Source organism: Chaetodon auriga, chromosome 10, assembly GCF_051107435.1.
Source record: "Chaetodon auriga isolate fChaAug3 chromosome 10, fChaAug3.hap1, whole genome shotgun sequence".
Taxonomy (NCBI): domain Eukaryota; kingdom Metazoa; phylum Chordata; class Actinopteri; order Chaetodontiformes; family Chaetodontidae; genus Chaetodon; species Chaetodon auriga.
The window spans coordinates 252,501-279,441 of record NC_135083.1 but is presented as its reverse complement, the minus strand read 5'-3'; the positions used below and the strand labels follow the sequence as shown (position 1 = coordinate 279,441).

The 26,941-nt window shown below is 48.7% G+C and overlaps 2 protein-coding genes across 7 annotated transcripts in view; both read left to right on the top strand.

Moving 5' to 3' along the window:
* The first annotated feature begins 121 nt into the window (after positions 1 to 121).
* On the top strand, positions 122 to 22,018 carry hcfc1b (host cell factor C1b). Of its 6 annotated transcripts, none has more exons than XM_076740813.1 (29): positions 122 to 260; positions 2,209 to 2,421; positions 3,798 to 3,946; positions 5,827 to 5,987; positions 6,111 to 6,313; positions 6,563 to 6,647; positions 6,982 to 7,088; positions 7,602 to 7,781; positions 7,991 to 8,326; positions 8,415 to 8,539; positions 9,207 to 9,395; positions 10,704 to 10,931; positions 11,810 to 12,008; positions 12,093 to 12,208; positions 12,594 to 12,729; positions 12,812 to 12,981; positions 13,103 to 13,268; positions 14,761 to 15,269; positions 15,457 to 15,523; positions 16,632 to 16,774; positions 16,847 to 17,026; positions 17,097 to 17,289; positions 17,720 to 17,854; positions 18,074 to 18,273; positions 18,376 to 18,498; positions 19,609 to 19,794; positions 20,486 to 20,786; positions 21,087 to 21,141; positions 21,467 to 22,018. In XM_076740813.1, the coding sequence occupies exons 2-29, from the start codon at positions 2,241 to 2,243 to the stop codon at positions 21,504 to 21,506; spliced, it is 4,863 nt and encodes a 1,620-aa protein (XP_076596928.1). In that variant the 5' UTR covers positions 122 to 260; positions 2,209 to 2,240; the 3' UTR covers positions 21,507 to 22,018. The 6 variants fall into 6 exon arrangements, with proteins under 6 accessions (XP_076596928.1, XP_076596929.1, XP_076596927.1 ...); XM_076740814.1 differs by lacking the exon at positions 122 to 260 and adding an exon at positions 557 to 628; XM_076740817.1 differs by lacking the exon at positions 122 to 260 and having other exon boundaries at positions 2,101 to 2,421; positions 14,761 to 15,068; positions 15,120 to 15,269.
* A 558-nt stretch (positions 22,019 to 22,576) lies between these two features.
* ccdc120a (coiled-coil domain containing 120a) overlaps positions 22,577 to 26,941 on the top strand; it is a 30,394-nt gene continuing 26,029 nt past the window's right edge. Inside the window, exon 1 of the mRNA XM_076740820.1 lies at positions 22,577 to 22,935. The gene's annotated coding sequence lies outside the window, so the exon portion shown is untranslated. The remainder of the gene's footprint in view (positions 22,936 to 26,941) is intronic.

The following is a 26,941-nucleotide window of genomic DNA, read 5'->3' as shown; positions in this document are numbered from 1 at the left end:
ATCACGTGACTTCTCAGCAGTAAATCCGGCACGTTGTTTCCTGAAGTGTAAACAAATCAGAGGTTGTCTTTCCTGCGTTTCTCCTCCAGGTGGCGCTTAGCTCTCTGAGGTTCGGAGAAGATGGCGACTTCCTGAGCGGCATGAGAAGATGTATCATGTTTTGTTTTGTTTTTTGTCTTTAAGTTTAAACTATCCGGACATAGTCCTCTTAGCGTAGCAGCAATTCCCACACTTTTACTGTACGTTACAGATATTCACGAGTAAGTATTGTACAAAAGATAAAACGCTATTCGTTGTTTTGCAGGTTATTGTAGCGTTTAACGGTTCCGCGGCGCCATGTTTTTTTTTTTTTTTTAAAAGTGGAAGTGGGAAGTGGAAGTTAACCTCATTGGTGCTAATTAAACTTTAGCGTTTTTGCTGTTTGAACAGAACCTGAATCAAATTACCTGTATTGACCAATTTGCCTCGACAGTTAAGACTGCTTATGAGTCGTCCATTGTCACTTTCTTCAATACAGAGTATGCGGTTCGTTTTTAATCTTTACCATTAATTACCCGGTAACGAGTCGGCAGTGTTTGCTAATATGAACTGGCAACTAGCTTGTTGAAGAGCTAATTCAGGATGCTGTGTAAGTACATACTCTCCGCAAAACCAGGGTAATGTGGGGCCACAAAAACTACGCGGAAATAAACGAATACGTTTATTTATTTATTTTTTTTAGCATGAACACGGGCTGTTCACGACACCGGGACAGATTAAAGTTGACTAGCATTAGCATAGCCGCAGTGCCCGTTATTAAAGGCTAATGTTCGTGGGTTAGCGTTAACTTGCCAACCAAGGAGCTAGTTAGCTACAGCACAGCATTTGAGTCGCTGAAGCGTCAAGGCAGAATCACCACAGTGCCTGTATATTAATAATTCAATAAACTGCATTTAATCAAAGAATTGTGGAGAAAATAAAATGTTGCTTTGTGTAATTTCCTGTGTCGGCTGACTGCTTGCTGGCCCTGAAACTTGACTCAGATATGTTTATCACCTGTGTTTACCTGCCGATCAACCCAGGATACAAACATGCCGCAGCGTTGGCAGCTGTGTAATAATTCAGTCATTATCATGTGAGTGTGAGCACGCGTTCATGTTATGTTACTGACACCTTGAGATTAACACCATTAGAAACAGTATTAGTCTGCAATGGGCGTTTAACTCTTAACAGTTTAATTGGACTGTAATCAATATCTAGTTAAAACTGACACCAGAGGAAAGACTGTGAGAGCTTTCACATGACATCAGTAGAGTTAATCCAGTGGAATTCATACTTTTAGTGTCCTCTTGGATTTTCACTTCCACTGAGTTAAGTTGGCCTGTCATATAAACTAATATTAAAAGAATATTGGACGTATAAAGAAGATTGCAGCGAGAGCACTGTTGACATGAACAAATAATCAGGTTCTGGACGTTGTGTCCGATATTAGCGACGAGCTTCCTTTTAACGGGACAGCCAAACATTTCAGTCAATATTTATTTAGTATGGAGCCGTGTGTCATGATTGACTGTATGAAGCCTGTGGCGGATCAGCTGTCTGTTAGCTGTCTGTTAGCAGTTAGCTTGCAGTTAGCCACCTGGCCTCTACCATTTCCAGCCGCTGTGTTTTGTTTGGTTGCTGTTAGCAGCAAGATGGCGGCTCCCATCCCGGCGCACAGATCTCTGCTCTGCATATTTAACAACAGCTTTTAAGGCCCTAGTATCCCTTCACACCGATGCATGGAGTAGCCGTGCATCGCAGCTGGATATGCATTTCTGTTTCTGCTTGTTTCTGCTAGCCTGAGAAGCTACTGGCGGCTTTCTATAAAAATACTACACAGCGTTCACCAGGCTAAAATGGCGGACTATCTGCTGCAGTCTCTGGGCTAGCTGCTGTCATATTGATCCCTCTCTGAATCTCAGACTGTATCGCCAGAAGAGGGTGTTTATTCACTCTGTGAAATAAAAGTTTCTCAGTCTGTGGCAGACAGTTGATAACTCCCCGCAGAAACAATCTTTAATCCCGTTAGAAAGGGATAGCTCGTTAGCTACATAGCAGGCTACGTTCAAGTTAGCCGGCTAGTTAGCAGGCTAATGCTAATCTTGAGCTGCTATAAACGAGCTAGAGACGATTTGAAAGGTTTTGACACGACAAGTTACTGAATCTGCATTTTTCTCCCTTGCCGAGAACCGGGAGAAGCGAACCCTGACAGCTGTGGCATGGCAACCGAACCCGCGTCTCCTGCGGTGCTGCAGCCCCGCTGGAAGAGGGTCCTGGGCTGGACCGGCCCGGTGCCACGACCCCGGCACGGACATCGAGCCGTCACTATCAAGGAGCTAATGGTGGTATTCGGCGGAGGGAACGAGGGGATCGTGGACGAGCTGCACGTCTACAACACAGGTATATTACCTGATTTAACTATTGACTTGCTGTTTAAATACTCGCCGTGGACATTAAGCAGCTTTATGAAAAGATGCTAGCCGTCAATGATAATTGAAAGCAAACAATTGTCAGTAGCTAACCTAGCTAAAGAGTTATAATATCTCATGTTTTGATGGTGTTCTGTGAATGTGACTGAAACTGATAGTGTTAGGAATATAATGTATGTTGGATTGCAGTTTTATCCTGCTAGCCTCGGTTAGCTTCTGCTCGTTGAAGGTAACCAGCTACCCGCCGCTCCGCATGCTAACAACATTAGCTGTGTAGCTAACGAAGCCGCCCCGTTAGAAACCGAGAGAAATGGCGCGTTTTTACTGAAAACATTGGTGACGCCACACAGACACGCCCCCAGCTGCTGCAGCAGAAATGGTGGAAACAACAGAGAAAATATCCCTGAAATTGACGTGAAGGAGGCAATAAAACAGCCCATCTTTGGACCCACAGTCCAAGTTATGACTGCCAGCCTCATATGCGGAATCCACTGGATCACAATTGCAAAAGAAAATTTTATTTGCCAACAACTAAACAAGTTATTGGAGAATGGTGTGCAGAATGATGGCGCTTCAGCTCTGCCATAATGTCCTTTATGAAGCTTATAAATCATTTGTTTTCAGAAAAGTGATAATTCTATTGAGTCTTTTTCACTGAAGCTGTTGTGTTGAACCTTCATCCATTCTGTTGAAACAACCTTGGCGATGCTTCAACACTTAATATGGATGTATGTAGTTAATAGAAATAAGGAATAACAGGTAAAATGTTGTTATAATTACTGTTAAACAGAACAGATGTGAAGGAGAAATAACAAGAAGAAATGAGCTGAATAAAATGTGTAATTAGTGGGAGACAGACCACAGGTCCAGTCCGTCCTCTTCAGGATCAGGATGATGTTTTTGGACTGATTAAAAGCAAGTTTTCTATTCAGACTGTACAAGTGGAATATTTTTTTAATCTCAGGACAAGATGTGAATGAGCATAGAGCTGCTGCTGTTTTGTCTCACCTGCAGTATCACAGACATTCAGCATTATTAATGCCAGAGGAGAGCTGATTCACTCACATCACATCAGCTGACCAATCAATGATCGGATTCTGATCTAAGGAGTGTTTTTGTCCAGTCATAAACATCCTCATAGGATACACCTGCAGTTTACCTGTCTGAGCTCCTTGTACACATGACGCATGTCAGCGACCTGAACACACTTCACGGTGGCCCTCGAACAGTTTCCAGGTCACAAGGTAGAGAAGGGAGGAAGGAAGCAGAATTGAACACAGCCTGTGTTTGGGTGGCTGACCTGTACCTGTAACATGTCCTCATGTCCTCTGGTGTCTCCCCCTGTAGCTACCAACCAGTGGTTCATCCCTGCAGTGCGAGGGGACGTCCCCCCCGGCTGTGCCGCCTATGGCTTTGTGTGTGACGGGACAAGGCTGCTGGTGTTTGGGGGGATGGTGGAGTACGGCAAATACAGCAGCGACCTCTACGAGTTGCAGGTCAGTGATGTCACTGCAGGGGCAGGGCCTCGGGACACGTTGGGCCCATGCTATGCTCTGAATATGCAATATGTGTACTGTAGTTCAACATGTTTTTGTGTATATAAGCAGTAGTATGTATCCTTTCAAATGTGCTGGTCAATGTGGAAGTGATGCACACGGCATTCTCCAACCTCACCTGTCCCGGCATATTCAGTACTCCTTTATCTGCCAGTCATCATAGCAATAATGATTGTCATATGACATGTCTTTTTATACATTTTGAAGATATACTAGAAGAAGTGTGAGCCTCAGATGAACTCGAGCATCTTCATTACCAAATAATCCGTAAATTACTGCAAAAGGTAAACAGCTAGACGCTTGTATCCGGGACCTCGTTCTTTCGGTCATGACCCAAAGTTCATGACCATAGGTGAGGGTAGGAACGTAGATTGACCGGTAAATCGAGAGCTTCGCCTTTCGGCTCAGCTCCTTCTTCACCACGACGGACCGATACAGCGACCGCATTACTGCTGCCGCTGCACCGATCCGCCTGTCAATCTCACGCTCCATTCTTCCCTCACTCGTGAACAAGATCCCAAGATACTTAAACTCCTCCACTTGAGGCAGGATCTCTCCCCCAACCCGGAGGGAGCAAGCCACCTTTTTCCGGTCGAGAACCATGGCCTCGGACTTGGAGGTGCTGACTCTCATCCCAGCTGCTTCACACTCGGCTGCGAACCGTCCCAGTGCACGCTGAAGGTCCTGGCTCGATGGAGCCAACAAGACAACATCATCCGCAAAAAGCAGAGACGAAATCTGCCGGCTCCCGAACCGAACCCCCTCCGGTCCCTGGCTGCGCCTAGAAATTCTGTCCATAAAAATAATGAACAGAACCGGTGACAAAGGGCAGCCCTGGCGGAGTCCAACATGCACCGGGAACAGGTCCGACTTACTGCCGGCAATGCGGACCAAGCTCCTGCTCCGGTTGTACAGGGACTGCACAGCCCTCAGCAGAGGGCCTGCAACCCCATACTCCCAGAGCACCTCCCACAGAATGATGCGAGGGACACGGTCGAATGCCTTCTCCAAGTCCACAAAACACATGTGGACTGGTTGGGCAAACTCCCATGAACCCTCAAGCACCCTGTGGAGGGTATAGAGCTGGTCCAGTGTTCCACGGCCGGGACGAAAACCGCATTGTTCTTCCTGAATCTGAGGTTCGACTATCGGCCGGATTCTCCTCTCCAGTACCCTGGAATAGACTTTCCCAGGGAGGCTGAGGAGTGTGATCCCCCGATAGTTGGAACACACCCTCCGGTCCCCCTTTTTAAACAGAGGGACCACCACCCCGGTCTGCCAGTCCAAAGGCACTGTAGTCTTCAGTGCTGCCATGCATTGTGGGATATTTGTGTCCAGTGTTTCCAGACTGAAGTATTGACTGGAAATGGTCTGACCCTCTGGTTCTGTTTGAGTTTTGTCCTGACAGCAGGTCAAGAGCTTATTGATGAACATAAAGATCATTAATTTAACCCTCATTTCATCTCAGACGTCTTTAAACAACTAATTCATCATTAATTTAAACTGAACTTCCGAGCTTCTTTTTTTTGGTCAGTGTTTTGTTTCCTGCCTTAAAATTTACAGTTGTGTGATCAACCTTCGCTCAGGTGACGTCAGCAGCAGCAGGAGCTCTGATTGGTCAATCAATCGCCAGCATCAATGACACTAGCTCTTCTTGTGTGTGGTTGTTTGAGTGTACAGAGCTCTGTAGCGCCTCCCAGAGGCCAGAAGGTGGAACAGGTAGTTTCCAGGCGTGCTGGGTCTGCCACGCCCCCTAAAGGTCACAGTTTACCTAGGCCAGCTGTGGCAAGCTGTGGATCATTGTTTGTCGTCTTCTTCAGGCAAGTCGCTGGGAGTGGAAACGTCTGAAGGCCAAGCCTCCAAAGAACGGCCCGCCCCCCTGTCCCCGCCTGGGACACAGCTTCTCTCTGATTGGCAGTTGCTGTTACCTGTTTGGAGGACTGGCCAATGACAGTGAAGACCCCAAGAACAACATCCCCAGGTAGGAAACATCAGACTGTCTTCAAGTAACACCTGTCTGACCCACAGCAAGACTTACATACACACACACACACACACACACACATACATACACAAAGGTCTGTCCGCCTTCTTTTCCTGTCAGATATCTGAACGACCTGTACCGTTTGGAGCTGCGGCCGGGCTCCAGTGTGGTCGGCTGGGAGATCCCGCTGACGTCAGGTCAGCCGCCGCCGCCCAGAGAGAGTCACACCGCCGTGGCGTCGAGCAGCCATGGAGCCAACAGACTCGTCATCTACGGAGGGATGAGCGGCTGCAGACTGGGAGACCTGTGGATGCTCGACACAGGTGAGACATGCTCGACACAGATGAGAGGTATTACAGCATTTCTGGAGCAAAACTAACATGGACGTTTGCCAGCGTCTCTCATGAAGAGTCTGACATCATTGTCTCGTCAGAACGAAGTATTTTAACCGTCAGACATCTTGAGTCTGGAGACAAGGACATGAGAATCTTTCATCTCTTCCATCTGTCACTCATGATACCAAACTAACCTGTGCTCACTGCTGATTTGCTCCTGTTCTGATGATGTCACAGACTCCCTGACGTGGAGCAAACCGGCCCTCAGTGGAAACGCCCCCCTCCCCCGCAGCCTGCACTCTGCTACCACCATCAACAACAAGTAAGACTACACACAAATACTACACACCTCTCTCTCTCTATGTATCTCTCTCTCTCTGTCCCCCTGGCGGTCTGTCTCTCTCTCCCTCATCTCTCTCTCTCTTTCTCTCACTCTCCCCCTGTCTGTCTGTCTGTCTCTCTCTCTGTCCGCTGGCAGTCTGTCACTCTCTCCCCCGTCTCTCACTCTCCCCCTGTCTGTCTCTGTCTCTATCTCGTTCCCCCATCTCTCTCTCTCTCTCTCTCACCCTCCTACTGTCTGTGTATCTCTCTGTCACTCACTCTCTGTCCCCCTGGCTGTCTGTCTCTCTGACTCCACCCGTCTGTCTTTCTGTCAGGATGTATGTGTTTGGAGGTTGGGTTCCTCTGGTGATGGATGACGTCAAAGTGGCGACTCATGAGAAGGAGTGGAAGTGTACTAATACTCTGGCCTGCCTCAACCTGGGTACAAATACACAAACACACACAAACTCCACAGCAGAGACTTACGTTTTGTTAGCGTCACGTGTGAAAACAGCCTCAACGTCTTCGTCCGTCAGAGGACTTCGTGGGTGTTCTGACTGTGGTCTTTCTTGAAAAGCGCTTCCTGGTTCTTCCTGGAGACGCAGGCGTGGCTGATGCTGACATTCACACACACAGTCACAGTAATACATACATATGTGTGTGTGTGTGTGTGTGTGTGTGTGTGTGTGTGTAGTCTATGACTGCACTCATCATCGGGCGCCGGCTGAGACAGCAGGTCTCATTCATAATGAACAGCAGCCTGTCCCTGTCCCATCTTTTCAGTTTGTGTCCATAACAGTCCACCACTCATCCTCAGATCTTGATTGGTGTTGTGGGAACATGAATTTTGGGAAGGTGAGTTCTGTTCCCACAACACCATGAACACGTATTGGCACACACATCAGGAAGACATCACAGCACGACCACCTGTCTGACCACCTGTCTGTCTGTGTAGACACCATGTGTTGGGAGACAGTCCTTATGGACAGTTTGGAGGAGAACGTCCCCAGAGCTCGAGCGGGTCACTGTAGCGTGGCCATCAACTCCAGGCTCTACATCTGGAGTGGCAGAGACGGATACAGGAAGGCCTGGAACAACCAGGTGTGCTGCAAGGACCTGTGGTACCTGGAGACAGGTGAGGAGGACTGCTGCTGTGTCAAGCACGCAGACGCTGCGTCCAGTGGAGACAGGCTGATGTTTTAGTTTTCTTTAGTTTTCTTTGGTTTTGATAAGTGCACCTGTCTGCCTGACCCCCTCTCACCTGTCTGTCTGACCCCCTCTCACCTGCCTGTCTGACCCCCTCTCACCTGTCTGTCTGACCCCTTCTCACCTTTGTTCCCTCAGAGCGTCCCTCCGCTCCCTCTCGGGTGCAGTTGGTCCGGGCCAATACATCGTCTCTGGAGGTGAGCTGGGGGCCTTCACAGACCGCTGACACCTACCTGCTGCAGCTGCAGAAGTATGACATTCCAGCCACACCTGCAGCCACCTCACCTACCTCTAGCCCAGCCCTCAACCCCATCCGCACCAGCACACCTGGAGCCAGCTCTCCCAAGAGCCCCGCCCCCATTACCATGACGCCAGCTAACCAGACGGTCCCACTGTCCAGTATCACAGTGGTCCCCTCCCCCACTGCCTCTGTACCCGGAAGCCCATTGGCTGCTGCTGCCGCCAAAGCACCAGGTAGGTTCACACACTTGGACAGGTAGATCTACAGGTGACAGAGCAGGTAGTTCTGAATGTTCCTCACCTGTCTCCTGTATTTCTGCAGCTGTCCTGAAGGTGGCAGCAGCTCCAGTTGCAGTGAGACAAACCACACCCAAATCCCCAGTAGCCATGACGACACTTCCTGCAGGTGTTCGTATGGTGGTACCTGCTCAGGCTGGTCAGGGGACGGTAAAGAGATCTTTATGAATCTTATCTCTTAACTGGAGGTCCACTTGCTTTTCCTGGAGCTTTTTACCACACTCATGGTCTTCATCAACAGGTTGATTTTGCTCAGATTCTGTGATAATCAGGGACCATCTGCAGTCTTCTGTGCTGACCCAGTAATGTTTGTACTGCTGCAGCACATCATATGACGCAGATAAACTACGTTTGACACAAAAAAATGTTAAAAATGCAGTCTTAAAAACAGAACACCTGTGCAGCGATTAGCACGAGACTGAGATCAGAAAGGTGCCACAGAAATGACTTCAGACACTTTTTAAACATTAAACACACCAATGACAGACTTCTGGTCAGCAGATGCAGCAGCTGACAGACAGGAGGTCGTGTTATACAGAGAAACATCAGCTGCTTCTGGGTGAATAAACATCAATGTTCTTCATAAAAGGGCAAGCAGGTTTCATCACTGACATTTTCCAGGACTCAACCACTGACTGCATACTGCACATTAGACTGTGAATCAGGTCCAATCCAGATTTTGATTTGAAACACTTGATTTACTTTGTGTTCAGAATTTTTTTTTTTATCAAATTACTATTTCTGACTAGACTGACCTTTGACTCTCAAAAGTTTCATCCTTGGTCACTCCTCCTTCCCATTTCCTGTCTGCTCTCAGCCAATAGGAAGCAGTCCTCAGATGAGTGGCATGGCGGCGTTGGCTGCGGCGGCCGCGGCGACTCAGAAGATCCCTCCGTCCACAGCAACTATGCTGAATGTTCCTGCAGGGGCAACGATTGTAAAAACGGTGGCTGTGAGTCCAGGATCAAGCAGTCTACCGGTCAAAGTGGCAGCTCCAGTTACAATGGTATGTACAGCTGTGATACTGCATTTAGTAGACGCTAACTACACGGGGGCAATGGGAAACAATCAAAGGGAGAGCGTCAGAGAAAACGGTGTGTTGTGTTGTCTGAGAGGCTGTTAGGGAGCACAGTGAAATACATATAGCAGTTCCATATCATTACTAGATTGGTGGGAGATCCTATTTATGACGCTTAGTAATCTATCGCATTAATCAGCATCTCAGGAAAAGTCGGTTTTCACCTGGTGGTTCAGCCAACCAGAGGAGAATCAGCTCTGTTCTTGGATGCTTTCATCACAGCTTGGCCTGCTGACACGTCTCTTTCCTCCCTGGAACTCTCAGACATTTTTGGGCATCCTCTGTACCGCTCTGTCAGCACGAGGCCCTGTCATGCCCAAATGTACGAGATGCAGTCAAAAACCTACAGTGTTCCTTTAATGTAATGGTAGATACTCTTAAGGACCTAAGACTTGTTACAATGAAAACTTGGCACAGTGTAAACCTGTTGCACTGTAAACTCGTTGCAGTGTAAACTTGTTGCAGTGTAAACCTGTTGCAGTGACAACTCGTTGCAGTGTAAACTCGTTGCACTGTAAACGCGTTACAGTGTAAACTCGTTGCAGTGTAAACTCGTTGCACTGTAAACCTGTTGCAGTGTAAACCCGTTGCAGTGTAAACCTGTTGCAGTGTAAACTCGTTGCACTGTAAACGCGTTACAGTGTAAACTCGTTGCAGTGTAAACGCGTCACGGTGTAAACTCGTTGCAGTGTAAACTTGTTGCAGTGTAAACGCGTTACAGTGTAAACTTGTTGCAGTGTAAACTCGTTGCACTGTAAACGCGTTGCAGTGTAAACGCGTTGCAGTGTAAACTCGTTGCAGTGTAAACCTGTTGCAGTGACAACTCATTGCAGTGTAAACGTGTTGCGGTGTAAACTCGTTGCAGTGTAAACGTGTTACAGTGTAAACCTGTTGCGGTGTAAACGCGTTACAGTGTAAACCCGTTGCAGTGTAAACTTGTTGCAGTGTAAACCTGTTGCAGTGACAACTCGTTGCAGTGTAAACTCGTTGCAGTGTAAACCTGTTGCACTGTAAACTCGTTGCAGTGTAAACACGTTACAGTGTAAACTCGTTGCAGTGTAAACTCGTTGCAGTGTAAACTCGTTGCTGTGTAAACTCGTTGCAGTGTAAATGCGTTACAGTGTAAACTCGTTGCAGTGTAAACTCGTTGCAGTGTAAATGCGTTACAGTGTAAACTCGTTGCAGTGTAAACTCATTGCAGTGTAAACTCATTGCCTCTGTCTCTGTGTGTCTCAGGTGAGTAACCAGGCCACTCGAATGCTCAAAACTGCTGCTGCTCAGGTGGGTGGGGCCTCTGTAGTCTCCACACCTGGGAACCCCAACCGACCAATCATCACAGTCCATAAGTCTGGCACAGTGACCGTCTCCCAGCAGGCTCAGGTGGTCACCACGGTCGTGGGCGGAATCACAAAGACCATCACCCTTGTTAACAGCCCACTCAGTTTGGGAGGAGGCGGAGCTCTGGTGAGTGATGTCACATGTTTGTCTCTTAAAAAGTATCTTTTGACACATTCCAAAGATTCAGGTTTTAAGACAGAAACAGCTGCAACACTAACCATGAATCAGAAACACCTGAGAAACATAACGTCACCATGCATGTGGGTTTGATCTACATGAACCAGTTAATAAAGGATAAAACTACTCCCTTCAGTCGTCAGTGGTGGTCTTAAGGTTCCTCTCCTGGCTTTGATTAAACCCCTGAAAACACATATGTAAAACATACCAGAACAGAACAGACCAAAAATCCCGTCTTGCCTTAAAATGGTTTCGATGTTTGGGCATTTGGTTTTGGTGCTTGTGCACCTTTGTTTTCATTTAGTCCCCATGTCTGCGTCCACTCACATGTCCACTGTTTGTCTACAGCTCCAGTGTACCTGCTCACTTGTCAGTTTCATCAACATAAACACACGTAGGCATGTTTGTTTTTGGCATTTGGACTTCACAGCTCTCTGTTCATTGGACCTTGGATCACAGAGTCGTTTGGTCTGCAGTGAGAATCTCTCAGTGCTTTTTGATCACTTTTGATTTGATGCTGAAAATGTTTCTGTACACCTGAATGAATGTGAATCAGGTGAACTCAATGAAGGTTAAAAATCAGTCATCAGACTCAGGTGCTGTGTGGTTTAAAAAGTTACCCGAACGAGCTGTCGTTAATTCATTTGTGGAACAAAGTGAAATGATTAAAGGCATTATAAACCTTCTAGTTTATAGAGTAAATCAGTTCAGAGTAGAGGTGCTACTGGGCAGGCTGGGATCAGCCCAGCCACCCAGATCATCCAAGTGCAGGTGATTTAGCAAGGACAGGTACACCTGAGACATTAAACAACCCCCCTGCCCGTTAGACAAAGGGCACTCTCCCAGCAGGAACCATCTTGAAGTTGGTGACGTCAGCTGACGGTAAACAGACGACCCTTCTCAGTACCACGCAGGCCGGATCCGCATCGACGAAATCCGCCATTCTGGGTGTTGCCCCGGTGACCTCCAAACCCGGTACAACCATCATCAAGACCATCCCAGTGTCTGCGCTGCAGGGGGCCACAGGTACGGGAAGCGCACACCTGAGTCCCTGAGCTGCTCTTTATGTTCAGTTGAATGATTGACTAAGTGAAGCTCCTCCCCCTACAGGTGCTAACAGTCCAATCACAATCCTGACCACCAAGATGGTGACACCAGGAAGTGCCAGCAAAATCTTCACCACCATCCCCAAAATGACTGCAGCTGGCCAGCAGGGCCTCACGCAGGTAACACACACACACACACACACACACACACAGGTAACACACACACACACACACACACACACACACACACAGGTAACACACGCACGCACACAGGTAACACACACACACACAGGTAACACACACAGGTAACACACGCACGCACACAGGTAACACACACAGGTAAAACATACACACACACAGGTAACGCACACACAAAAGTAACCCTAACCCAGACACCTGGTTAAATGTTACCCGAGGGTTCGGCTCTCTCTCTCCTTTGCATGCTGTTCTTTTCCTTTTTTTCATTCTCACGTTGTGTAAAATCAACAATCTGAGTTTAAGGTCCAGAACCCGGAACGCTCTCAGGTCCACGTCAGCCAGGACAAACCTGTGGTTCTGTGTCCAGGTGGTGTTGAAAGGAGCTCCCGGGACGCCCGGTACAATCCTCAGGACCGTCCCGATGAGCGGAGTCAGACTGTTGTCACCGGGAGCGGTCGGCGCCAAACCCACCGTCACCACTCTGGTTGTCAAGACAACCACAGGTACATAGTGGTTGGAGGCCCTGTAACACACCTGCGCTGAGCCATCAGTCTGTCTCTGACAGGTGTGTTTGTGTGTCTGCAGGTGTGTCCACTCTGGGCACAGTAACAGGAAGCGTCTCCACCTCGGTGGCAGGAGGTGCAGTCGCTGCCGCCAGCGCCTCCCTGCCAACGCCCATCACCACCCTGGCAACCATCGCCACTCTGGCCAGCCAGGTTACCACAGCGACAACTGCAGCAGCAGGACCCAAACAGGTGACTGACTGACGGCTCTGGACTGTCTAATACTGCAGTAATACTGTAGTTTTGTGTCTCTGTACAGTACTACAGCACTGTAGTGCAGTACTGCAGTAATACTGTAGTTTTGTGTCTGCAGGTGACTCTGATCACGACTCCAAGTGGTGCCGAGGCTCAGCCACTGGTCCAGGATCTGCCTGTCGCCATCATGGCTTCTCCTACTTCAGAAGAACCTGGAAGTACTTCAAGTACTTCTACTACTACTACTGCAGGGGGAGAGCCTGGAGACAGTGGAGCTGTTACAGGTACCAGTACTACTGCTACAACTATTACTACTACTGCAGCTGTAGATACAAGTATTAGTTCCAGTCACTGTGGAGCAGGGGCGTCCAAACTGTTCACGGAGGGCCACATATGGAGAAGTATACAGACAGGGGCCGCCCTGGAAGTGAGGTGTATGATGCCTCAAGCAAAGTCAATCAGCCGACATCACAGCTTCTCACGAATGGGCTGTCTGTTGGTTTTTTGGTTTTGATGTTTCTGGATGGTCCCCCTTTGACAACCCTGTATGAGGGGATAAAAAAACATTTACATTTTCCAGCTTGTTATACAATTAAGTTGTTTGCCTTGTTAACAGATCAACTAATATTTGTTTTAAAATGCCATCAGCATAAAATGACTACATTTATTTAGTAATTGGGCTTAACTTAAAACGGATTGTGCGTAATATATTTTGAGCTCTCCTATAAGGAGAACAGCGGTGCGCTCAGCAGGAGCTGTGAAGTTGTGCTTTGGCCCGCGGGTTGGCTGGCATGTCGGGAGTCAGTTTTGGTGGTTGAGATGCAAAGGACGTCACCGAGACGGTCGTCGGCCATTTTGGTTCTCACTCTGCTTTTGTTCATCGTCATCAGAGAAAACGTTTGCTCACATATGTGTGTTAAGCCGAACAGACTGGTCAGTCGTTTCGCGTGGCGTCTCATCAGAGGAAACTTGGCTTCTTCCAAGCTCCGGTAGAAGTCAGGCAAGGAGAGAAGCTGATGTTGATTCTTGAGAGAATCATCACACTGCATCTCTATGAGTTCTAACTGCAGACTCTCTTTCACCTCTTCAGCGTTTATCAAGAAGGGAGTCGCGAACAGCTTGATTTCTTTCTCAATGAGCTTCACACAGAATGCTTTCACGTGCACGTAAAGCTGCGGTACAAGTTGGTCAACTTTGCCTTGTAGGCTCTTATTCAAAGTGTTAGGGTGACTGCCAACCATAGAGGGGCACTCAGCTGGTGAAGAGGTCGGCCTCTTTCAAAAACTGCTCGATCTCTGATCTCAGAGAATAAAACCGCCGAAGCACGGAGCCGCGACCTCGCCAGCACACTGAATGGTAGAGCAGGTCCCCGTATTCAGCATCAACGTCAGTTAAGAAAGTTTGAAATTTTCTGTGGTAGAGTCCTCGTGCTCGAATTACGTTCACCGTTTTCACAACAGCGTTCATCACATCGCTAAGCTGGACCGTCTTGGCACAGAGTGCTTCTTGGTGGATGAAACAGCCTCACCTCCTGCATCTTTGTGCAGAGAGGCCATAGAAGTCTCATGTGGGGGCCATATTCCAGTATGTTTTTAGAATTAGCTGCAGGCCAATTAAAAATGGATTCCAGGCCGCACCTGGCCCGCAGGCCGTAGTGTGGACACCCCTGCTGTACAGGATAGGGCAGGATACTCATGATACTGCAGTACTGCAGTGCTGCCGTCACTGCGCTGAAAGCTTGCGTAGGTGAAACATTAACCTCTGATGCTGCTGCAGTGAGGCTGGTCTGCTCCAATCCACCCTGTGAGACGCACGACACGGGGACGACCAACACCGCCACCATCGCCACAGCAACCATGGGCGGCGATGGCAGAGTCTGCTCCAACCCACCCTGTGAGACGCACGACACGGGGACGACCAACACCGCCACCGTCGCCACAGCAACCATGGGCGGCGATGGCAGAGTCTGCTCCAACCCACCCTGTGAGACGCACGACACGGGGACGACCAACACCGCCACCGTCGCCACAGCAACCATGGGCGGCGATGGCAGAGTCTGCTCCAACCCACCCTGTGAGACGCACACCATGGGCGGCGATGGCAGAGTCTGCTCCAACCCACCCTGTGAGACGCACGACACGGGGACGACCAACACCGCCACCGTCGCCACAGCAACCATGGGCGGCGATGGCAGAGTCTGCTCCAACCCACCCTGTGAGACGCACGACACGGGGACGACCAACACCGCCACCGTGGCGTCCGCCGGCTCGAGCCAAGTGCTGCAGGTGAGCTTACTGCGAGGCAGGGGTCTGGTCCTATGGGGTCCTATGGGGTCCAATCACTGTGGAGCAGCCACAGTGATTGGACCACGAGATTCAATTTGAATTCAGTTCAGTTTTATTTGTAAAGCGCCAAATCACAGCAGGAGTTGTGAGGAAGAAGAGACTGAACTCTAAGTGTTTCTGCCTCCAGGTGTGTTCCAATCCACCATGTGAGACCCACGAGACAGGAACCACTAACACTGCTACCACAGCTACAGGTAACCTGCTGACACACCTGCAGCCTCACTTTGACACGTTAAAACAGGCACACACCTCCTTTACACAACAGTCTGGACTCCTGGAAGAACCCTGTGAGGACACGAAACATATGAACGTGGAGACAAAGATGGTGAAGAGCTGACCTGAGGCCAGATTTCTGATGAGCCTTGTCACACATTTCAGTGATTCATCCTCAGTTGTTAGTTGTTGCTGCCATCTTGTGGTTCTGTTACTACAAAATGCAATAAAGACATGAACACACAAACACCCGCAGGGACTGAGGCAGGACAGTAATGCTTCAGATGAGTCATGCAAAACAACAAAGCATTGAAAAAAGCATGATTAGCTCGTTCAATATTTGATATAAAAATATGTAAATGCACGTTACATTTAGCTGGCACCCGCAGCTTGTGCACCCTTGTTCTTCCCCATGCTTCCTGGCCATTATTTGAGACCTGGCTTTTATTTGAGGCTATATGGCAGTTTTAAAAGTACTCCATTTATACCTTTGGTGCTGACTCCATCAAACCTGAGATTCTTTATTTCAATGATTCTGTCCTGAAATCGTCCTGGAAAAGGACCAAATGTCCTGGAAAAACTAAATGACAAAATGACGACCACACCTGTGCTTTCAGCCGCTGTGACACAATAAGGGAACGTTCAGGTAACAGATCCTCAATGAGACCAGAACGCTGGCTTGTGCCAGTTGACGATTGGATCATATGTGAACAATTGATGATGATTATTGATTTGAACCATCAGAGTCGAGATGAATCTGTAGAATCTGGAGCCGCATGTTCGCCCGCTGATCCCCGTTGAAGTCTCCAGTGAACTGAAAATCCTGAATACCAGAGCAGTTCAGATCTGACACCTGGATTCTCTGTTGGAACTTTTCTTGACTCTTGACTCGTGTCGTCCACGCTGTGACGAAAGTCCCCCTCCTTCTGGCCCCCACCCCCGGAGATCAGATAGCTGCGATTGGACGAAATGAAAGTGCAAAGGCTTGCTCATCCCCAGTTAAGAGTGTTTGAACACTGTGTGAACGTCTGTGCTCTGTGGGTGCCTTCAGCAGGAAGTGACATCACTTTCTGTCCTCTGTGTCTTCAGCTCAGCAGGGTGGAGACAGTCTGCAGGGAGACTCCACAGACCCCTCCTCCTCCTCTGATCCTGCCTCCTCCGCCATAGCCAGTCAGACGAGAGCTGTTACCACGGTTACGCAGGCCACACCCACCCCCGGACCATCCATACCTGTAAGTCTCACACACACACACACACACATCATCGCTGATGTCCCATGATTCACGCCGTTTGTCTGTGGTCAGATCTCCCTATTGGTTGGAGAGGGCAGGGCGGAGTCCTCAGAGGCCCATGCTGTCACCATGGAGCCAGCAGCAGGAGAGGGGGAGGGGCCTATGCAGATGGACAGCCAATCCAACCACACAATATCCTCTGCAACCGCAGTGTTACAGGTTCATGTGGAAGGCAGCGAGGCAGCAGCGCAGGTACACGCACGCACGCACGCACGCACGCACGCAGGCACACAGATGACCAACCGGCTCGTCCCTCTCTCAGATGGAGTCTTCAGACAGTGGTCTTCCTCAGGAGCTGATGTCATCAGAAGGGGACGGAAGCGAGGTGGTCTCCGGGGCGACGACCCTGATGGTGACGGGGCTGACCCCAGGTCAGCTCGCTGTTAACACAGCAACAGAGGAGGCAGCCCAGCAGGTGACAATACAGGCAGTACTGCAGGCGGCAGGACACATGGGTAAGATCCAGCCTCAGCGTGTGTGTGTGTGTGTGTGGGCTGCACTGGTCCACCTGGCCCATGGGAATCTAACTCTGTTCAGGTCCAGGACTTTGGACTTGCAGACCTGGTGTCAGCCTGTCATGTGACACCTTAAAGTCCTCTCTTGTTATTTCACTGAGATGTTGGAGCTCCTGTTTGTCTTCACATTCTTCTGCTGACAGAGCAAAGTTTCACCTTAAGTCTGTAGAATTTATGACATAACGGGAGTTTGAAGCCAATCAGGGTCCAGTATTTAGCTGACACTGATGTGGAACTGTGAGACCTTCATGGTGAAGAAGGACTCGCACTGAGGGTCTCACAGCAGAGCTGCAGTCAACATGCGGCAGCTTGGCGAGGAGCTCGCCGGCTGATCTGGACCTGACGTTTGTCTCTGTGTCTGTTGCTGAAGCAGAAGGCTCGGCGGATCAGTCCATCCCCATCGTTCTGACCCAGCAGGAGCTCGCAGCTCTGGTCCAGCAGCAGCTCAACCGACCAGAACTAGAACCGGCAGAACCAGAACCACAGCACAGCAGCATGCCCACAGGTAGACCTGCTGCCACACGTACCTGTAACATAAACCTGGTTTAAAGTCCCAAATGTTTTCAGAAAGGGAAAGATGAGCTGTCTCCTCACAGAGTTCATGTTGTCTGTCAGGCGCTGGATGAGGACCTGGACATAGAATGAGGTTTAAATGCGGTTCAGGCAGACGTCTGCTCACACGTCCGCCGGCTTCTGATCAGGAACGTTTCTCTGTGTTTCCCAGAGGGCCTTGCTCCAGCAGACAGCCTGAACGACCCGGCAGCAGAGAGTAACGGACACGAGCTGACATCATCAGCAGTGACGAGCGCTGTGGCCCGATTGGCCAGTACGTTTGGCCCCGCCCCCTCCTCTGCCAGCCCAGTTAAGGTTCAACCATCTGCCGCGCTCACTGAGGTCACCAATGGCATCGCAGCAACTGCAGGGGTGAGAGACGCAGCACTGCGGAGCAACAGCGGGGGCAGTGTGCTGCGACGACACAGCAACAGCATGCTAACGGTGTGTTTCTGTGTGTGCTTACGTGTGTAGAAGCAGGGCGTCCAGGTGAAGTCAGCCGTGAAGGACAGTCAGTGGTTCGACGTTGGAATCGTCAAAGTGACCAACATGGTCGTGACACATTATTACGTCCCCGACGAGGACAATATGGCTGACGTAAGAATCTGAAACTTTTCATTGTCATGTTGCTTTTCAGGTAAATAAACGACACGTGAGCTCGTGTCTTGTGATTTGACTCCTGGGGTCAGATACTACAAACACGAACAAAAAGGAACATCTGCATTTTGAATCAGTACAGTCCAGCACTAGGCATGATGGGAAATGAACGGTATTGCTACCAGTGTTGGAAAAGTTCACTTTCTACATGAACAATTCAGAGTTCAGTTCACCGTTCCAAAAATGAACGAGTTCATAGTTCTTTTTTCCATATGTTGCTGCAACTATATATATCTGTGTGTGTGTGTGTGTGTGTGTGTGTGTGTGTGTGTGTGTGTAGACACAGCCCATATAGAACCACAGACAGCAATTATTTTATCAGTTTTAACACTAACTATGCGTCAGATTTCGTCTTCATGTCCAATGTTGAAGGGTTTACATTAGCGTTGAGGGGACAGTGTAGCAGCTGCAGCTTTCACCCCAACAGTATACGCTCAGAAACATGAGGGAGAACTTGCTGCTCCAATGGTCTTTTTTAATGAGGAACTACTTAAAGAAAAACAGAACAGTAGTCCTTAAGGTGCAAATGTTTTGCTGTGGATGTGACTGAAGTGCGGATTTTCTTTTTGAAAGCCGGTGGGCAAAGTTTGCACAGAAATGTAAGATTTTTCCCATCCTCACCGACCTTGTCATAAATGATCACACGATGCCTACATGCTGCTTTTTGTTTTGATGACGCATGCAGCGTGGCTGGTGTTGCCAGATTGGGTGTTTTTCCGCTACATATTAAGGCCTGTTTACGGTGTGTTTTAGTGGGGTTTTCGCCTGGAAGGCTCTATAGAAATCTGGGGCGTGCTGTTCACAGACGCCAGAATGAACAAGTTCACAGTAACGTTCATCAGGCAGTAAGACAGTACGTTCAGTTCACATTCGCCCAAAATATGAACGAGTTCATGAACTATCGTTCAGTGAACGCGTTCAGGCACAACACTGATTGCTACAATATGTCATAATACAACTCGAGGTGTGCACACCTGTCCTGGAGATGCTGACATGACTCTGCACCCCTACGCTTGTTGTCAATGTTATTGGTGATGTGTCTGCTTGCAGGACGACTCGGGAGCGATGCCGGACTACAGTCAGATGAGGAAGGTGGAGCTGCAGCCGGGGACAGCCTATAAATTTCGGGTTGCGGGGATTAATATCTGTGGCCGTGGGGCGTTCTCGGAGGTGTCTGCGTTTAAAACGTGTCTTCCTGGTTTCCCCGGAGCGCCGTGCGCCATCAAGATCAGCAAGGTGAGACTCACTTCGTTAGTCACATCCAGTCCTGTCAGAACCAGCAGCACATGTCTCTGATATCACACCAGTTTAATTCTGGGTCACCATTGAAACCACTGTCACTGTAATGTGATGTGATAGAGCTCAGAGACCAGCAGAGGGAGCCACATGTCCCTGTATCCTCCAGGCGCTCCAGTCTGAGCTCTTTGATGGTGGAGTAACCTGGTGGTCACATGATTTTTGATATCTGCTACCACTTCAACAAATAATCCAACACCAAGAACAACAAAAAAAATGACCAAGGAAGCAATATATGACTAAAATACACCTAAGTAATCCAGCCATGTTTCCTGAAAGGGTGTGGGATGCAAAATGTTTTTTCTGCCCCAAGACCAAGTGTGATAGCTGTCCTCAGACATCTGCTGGTACGAAGTACTGATCTGGTATCAGTCTAACCTGTAAACCTCTAAAGCTCTTTTACTGTAACATGAAGTCAGAGATGCTGTGGAGCTAAAACCATCAGCAGATTACTGCAGCGAGTCGTCTGATGTGTGCGTAAACCGGCAGGTGGTTTCAAGGCAAACGTAGATTAGACTTGATTCAGCTTCATCGTCAGTGCACATAGTTCCAGAACTGAGACAACAAAATGTAGTTCAGCACCAAACCAGAAGTGCAAGAAGCATCAAACTCTTTGAATCTGCTCCTGCAGAACCTGGACGGGGCTCAGCTGACCTGGGAGCCTCCTGCCGTCACATCAGGGAAGATCACGGAGTACTCGGTGTACCTGGCCATCCAGTCCAGCCAGGCCACTTCCTCTGGTTCAGGTTCTGGTCCAGCCCAGCTGGCCTTTATGAGGGTCTACTGCGGTCCTAACCCGTCCTGCCTGGTCCAGGCCTCCAGCCTCGCCAACGCCCACATCGACTACACCACTAAGCCTGCCATCATCTTCCGCATCGCCGCTCGCAACCAGAAGGGCTACGGGCCGGCCACGCAGGTCCGGTGGCTACAAGGTGAGAATAATACAGAACCAGAAGGACTGCGGGTCGGCCACGCAGGTCCGATGGCCACAAGGTGAGAATAATACAGAACCAGAAGGACTGCGGGTCGACCACGCAGGTCCGGTGGCCACAAGGTGAGATGGATCGCACAAATGATAAAGTACTTAGAATAAGATGTTGGTGAAGTGTCACAGTGTTTTCAGTGTTTGTGTTGTCTGACCAGCTGAATGAGGATCAGTAACGTTCTGATTGAAGACGTTTTCTTCAACGACGTGTTCTTCATGATGCCTGTTTGTCTTCTGTCTCCTGTAGAAAACAGCAAAGAAGCCAAAGCAGCAGCAGTGAAGAGAGCAGCAGCCTCTGACAGGTAAGTTCACTCATTCAGGACCAGTTCAGTATCAGGACTCAGAGTCCATCAGTGACCTTCAGACGCAATGAATGAATGAATAATGAATGAATGAATAATGAATGAATTCACTCCATCACATTGGCTGACTGTTTCTGCTCCTCGTTGTTACACGATGATCAGAGACAGAAAAGACTTCATTGATTGGCTGTGAGGTGAAAGAGTCACATGACCGTGGACATTCAGCACCATCGTCAGCTGAACTAATGATTATTACTGATTATTGATCACATTTCTGAGGCAGAGCTTCGTCTCTTTAAATCTCATCACTGTTTTCTTGTCTCAGCAAACCTGTTGGGCCAAAGAAGTTCAGAACTGACCAATAGGAGGAGCCGATGTTCTGCTGAAGACTGCCATTGGTTACAGTTCTGTTAAGTCCCGCCCTGCAGCTGGTTACCATGTCGACGAGGAGGCGGGGCTCTGACAGCCCTCTGTTTTACTTGTAGGATATTTGTACATTATCGACCAATCGGAGCTCTTTTCCTCTGCTACACTCTTTGTTGTCATGGAGATAGCAAGGAGCGGAGTCAACACCTCTTCACCCTCAAATGGAAATAAAGTTTGATGTCGCTCCGTCTGCCCTCTGGTGACCACGACGAAGGTCAGAGGTCATGGTGCTGTCTGGGGGCGGAGTTTAAAGCAGGTCTGCTGTAAATTATTTTCTTTCTGTAGCATCAAAATATTTAGTTTTCCCTTTTTATAAACATCTGTAAGGAAATATTTCTTCTTCTGTGGTTTCTGTTTCTTCTGCTGCTGGAAGTCTGTTGAGCAGCTGTTTGAGAGTCAAATCTGTTTGTGAATATTCTCTGAACAATAAAGATTTTTAGAGCATTTTTTATTGGCCGTGTGGAGTGCACTTCCTGTCCTGTTTGGCTGGTCTCAGTCCAGTTTCACGTGTTTTCGGTCAGCAGTTGTTTGTGGCGGAGTCCGCCTTTCCCGCTCTGGAACGCTGCATTCCAGCTAATGCTAACAGAAGCTTCCTCCACGCTGTCTGATGGCTCATGTCACCTTGCTGCTCAGCAGGTGTTCAGGGATTCTTCCTCTTCTCTGGAAAAGGCACAGAGAGCCAATCAGAACGGGTTGAGTGTCCCGATGAAGCTGCTCTCAGTGCAGACTTTGATAAGAATCTGGAATCCTGAACAGACTGAGGCTGATCTCAGACCAGTTTCCCTCAGAGACGTTTTTAAAGTTGCTTCATGACGTCATCATTTATAGTTTCTCCTGTTGAAAGAAGCTGAAAATTAAACTCTCCCACACTTAGCGCTCGTGCATCGTTTCGTGCCTTCATTTGTCTCTTGTGTCACGTGCTGCAGGTGCGTATGTCCTGAGCACTGATCAGCTGCTCGCGCCAGAGTCTCCGGAAGTACAGACGGCTCAAGCAATCTGTGCGCGCACCAATGGGCGCGTGGCCGACGTGTCGCGAGCTCGCCTCGCCGTGCTGATGGAGCTTCAGAGACGCTGCTGTTTCAATGAGGAGGAGGAGGAGGAGGATGAAGAGCATGGATTCTTCTTTGATCAGATCATCGATCCGCGATGATCAGCTCGTTTGATCTCAGGGCGGCTGCGCGACGCGACAATCAGCGTCATCAATCAATCAGTCACCGTCATCGATCACACCTGATGTGAGACGCCGCGCAGAGGTGAACGCGAACCGCAGCGGGAGACAATCAGCTGACCGGAGGACGGAGCGGCTGGTCTGAAGCTGCGGGTTCTGGGCCGGACGGCTTTCTGGACAATGTGAATGCCGAGTGACAGGTTAGATTCCTGTTGGAGGAGGGAAGCCCGCAGGTGGTTCAGGTAGAAGGTCTTTGACCCGCAGGAAGCAGCTGAACCAGGCTCACTGGTCCCTCCCGCGCGGAGGAAACATTAAGCCAGGCTCCATCTAAAAGTTTGTCGTTTTTCGGTGTCCTCGCGGCTCTGCGATAGAGCGCCGCGCGGAGACCAAAGCTGAGTGTTTCCTCTGGACCGCGTCGAGCTCCTCTTTCATTCGGCTCACAGGTAATGAGCAGAGGAAGAACCTCTCCTGACGCTTCTCTGCTGCAGGTCACACCTGACTGCAGGTGCGTTTGATTCCTGTTTCAGTTCAGTCAAATCTTCAGCCTGACGGGCGGAATCTGAATGTTTAATGAGGAACAAATGATGTCGTTAATTCATCAGCGTTGTTTTTATTATGGCTGTCCCCACCCAGCGCCACGTGCTGCTGCTGCTGCTGCTGCTGCACGCGCGCGCGCGCTTTTGCATGTGCGTGCGTGCGTTTTTTATTTTTTATTTTTTTATTTTCTTTAAATTGAAATTGGGGACTTGAATCTGACTGCACAACAACCCATGGGGACTTCCTGTCTTCCTGTGGGGACATTGGTTTAGTCCAAACAGTTTCTGTCTGAGAGATGAAATCTTACATATGATGAGTCTCTCAGTTTGTCTGTCCCCCTCTCTGTCTGAGTCTGTCTGTTTGCGTCCTCTCACAGGGACATCATCCAGCTGCAGTGAACCTTGTGTCTTGTGTTCATCTGAAGCCTCGTCGGTTAATTGCTGTAATCAGTTAATTTCGTTAATTTTGCATTGGAAACATTCAGAGGAAACTTTCTCCTGAAACGCTGGAACATTGCTAACTGATTTCTGTCACTCAGACTGAGGACTGACCGTCTGTCCAAGTCCAGAATGAACAGACCTGTTTCTGTCCTCATCTGGACACTGAGGACCGTCAGCTGTCCTTTAAACGCAGTGCTGCAACATGTCAGCGCTGATGAGGCGTTCAGGTGACGTGCGGCAGGCAGCTGTCAGTGAGGCGTTCAGGGTCAGAAGGTGTCACTGCTCTTTATTTCTTCTGTTTTCAGACGATGAAGGTTGGTTTGCTCTTCTTCATTCTGCTGCTGTGGGATGAAAACCGGTCTTCTGTTGGCCTCTGTTGATCCTGGAGCTGTCCTGAGCCACACTGGGCTGATTTAAAGCCGTGTTTTTAGCGTGTAGCATGTTCTCAGCTGACAGGGAAGCGGCGATCAGATGTAGATAATAAATCAGACGCACACGGTGCTGCTCTGACTTATGTCCTGATAAAAATACTCTTTGGTCTCAGTTGGTCTGCAGCATGCCGGATAAAACCTAGTACCCATGAGCCTCAGCGGCTGTTGCTATGGCGACACCTCCATCCAGAGCAGTGACATCACAGTTGCATCATATTGAAACCTCATCTGCCGTTCTGATCCAGAACCGATCGGTTCTACAGAGACCGACTGAGCTGCACAGCAACAGACTGTGCAGCCCTCTGATTGGACGGCTTGTACAGCAGTGCTGTCTGGGATAGTCGACTCCGCGGCGCTTCAGTCCGTCACCTGTTCAATTGGGACACTTCCTGTCTGTGACCCCACCCACTGAGTGCTGCATCTGTGATGTCACTGTGATGTCACCTGAACACCACACAGTGCTTCAGTCTCTTTCTCACACACACACACACACACACACACACACACACACACACACACACATACAGTGTCCTGGGGGTTGAAAGGTTATTGGTTGCCTGTTTGTAGCTCTCAGCCAATCAGATGCAAGTATTCAGAGTTGGGATTTTCTACATTGTTGCCATGCGGAGAATCTGCTGCCTGACCTACATTCATCCTCCACACACACACACACACTCACACTCACACAGATTACTCTATGCGTGCGTTGGTTTACTGTCTTTGTGAGGACCAGTGGGTGCTGCAGGACATCAGACACACCTGTCTGTCTGATGTCTGATCAGAGACAGACCTGCCTGTCTCTCTCATGGTCTCAGGTTGTGTCTCTGAGCGTTGTTCTCTGACTCTGTGTCAGTGTCTCAGTGTCCTTCAGGTTCAGACATTTTGTCTCCGTGTTGCTGTTTAATAAGACGTTAACAAACTGTGACAATAGATGAAGTAAAGCTTGAACGAAAATCCAAATTGATCAGATTTCATGTTCAGCTTTGACCTCCTCCTCCTCCTCCTCCCTGTTCCTGCTGCTCCTCTTTCAAATCTGTTTTCACTCCTTCGTCCTCCTCTAATCCTTCTCTCTCTGTCTCTGTGGACATGATTTGATCCCTCTTGACAATTTCGTCTCTTTTATTTCCGTAAACTCTGTTACTGTATTGATCGTTGATTCTGATGGACTTGATCATCTGATGTTTAATGATGATGGAATTTAGTGCTGATGAGATCTGATCTATCAGTATTTATATTGATATTGACACAGTGTGACATCACTGTAGATGGCGCCACAGTCCCTCAACGTCATGGAGACATGTTTCACCTCAATGTTCAACATGTGAGTCTGAATCTGTTTGTGTCATTCAGATCAACAGAAACCTGATGTGACACACACACACACACACACACACACACATACACACACACACATACACACACACACACACACACACACACACACACACATACATACCTGCAGGCGTTTGAAATCAAAGCAAACCATCAGCTGTGTGAAGTTCTCTCTCTCTCTCTCTCTCTCTCTCTCTCTCTCTCTCTCTCTCTCTCTCTCTCTCTCTCTCTCTCTCTCTCGCGCCTCATTCTTTCCCCCCAGTAGCAGCAGACATAACAGAACAGGGAGCATCATGGGAACGAGATCAGAATCAGAGGCTGCTCATGCAGAATCCTGAGTCCTGATCCTGCTCAGACCAGATCCAGTTCAGACTCCACATAAAACATTTAGATTCAGATTTATGTTTCTGTCAGCAGAAGCAGCAGCTCCGCCTGCGGCAGCTCAGTGTTTCCTCTAACTTTCATTTCAAGCTGCTTTCTGCTTTCATGACTTTGACCTTTCTCATCGTGATGAGTTCGTCTCTACAGACTGAGACTCACTGCTTTGTCTTTTTGCCCCTTTCATACCCAATCATGATCCTCTCACCTGTCACCAATGAGCCTGTTTACCTGTGGAATGTTCGGAGCAGGTGTTTTTGGAGCGTTCCACATCTTTCAGTCTGTGAAATGTGTTGCTGCATCAGATTCACAATAAGCAGATATTTACAGAAATCAATGAAGCTGATGAGGAAGAACAATAAATATATTGACTTTGAGCTGTTCTCATGTCAGTTTGTGTCAGAGAGGATCAGATCAGGTGATCAATTCCTGTTTATTGATATTCACATATCGTCACAGCATCTTTGACCACCGGGATAAACCCGTTTGACCTGGAACAGTGAACCCACACACTGACGTGATGATAGAACTGTGGGTAATTCGAGCCAAACGAATACGAGATAAAAATAAGAAGAAGCGATTACAGACTTCATGACGGTCACATGACCACAGCCTGAAGCTGCTGTTTATCTCTCTCGCTCTCTGTTTAATGACTACTCTCCCATCCTGAATTAAAAGCCAGCTCTCAGCAGATGCTCTCATTGGTTGGTGCTGAGTAACTCTGCGTTCCCATGGACCAGTTTAACCACACGTCTCCAAAATCCACCACATGTCCCCGTAAACCACATTCATCCAACTCAGGAGAGGCACATCTCACTCTTTCCTTTGAGAGCCTCTGGGCTACCATCTCGCTGAAAGACTCTAATGTAGCATGTTAACATCAGGTAGCATTCAAATCTAATCTAGCATATCAACATAATAGCATAGAATAGCATGTTAGCATGACTGTTCACTCACAGCCACCTCAAGGTGTGGATTCACTAACGTGACGTAACGTAGCATGTTGACATCATGTAGCATGTCAACATTATGTAGCACGCTACTGTAATGTAGCATGTTAACATTATGTGGCATGCTTCTGTAATGTA

Excerpts from the sequence above, each read along its gene's own strand:
- hcfc1b (XM_076740813.1), top strand. The coding sequence starts at position 2,241 with ATGGCAACCGAACCCGCGTCTCCTGCGGTGCTGCAGCCCCGCTGGAAG. Across the intron at positions 5,988-6,110 it reads CCCAAGAACAACATCCCCAG|ATATCTGAACGACCTGTACC; the intron begins GTAGGAAACATC and ends TTTTCCTGTCAG. Across the intron at positions 8,540-9,206 it reads CTCAGGCTGGTCAGGGGACG|CCAATAGGAAGCAGTCCTCA; the intron begins GTAAAGAGATCT and ends GTCTGCTCTCAG.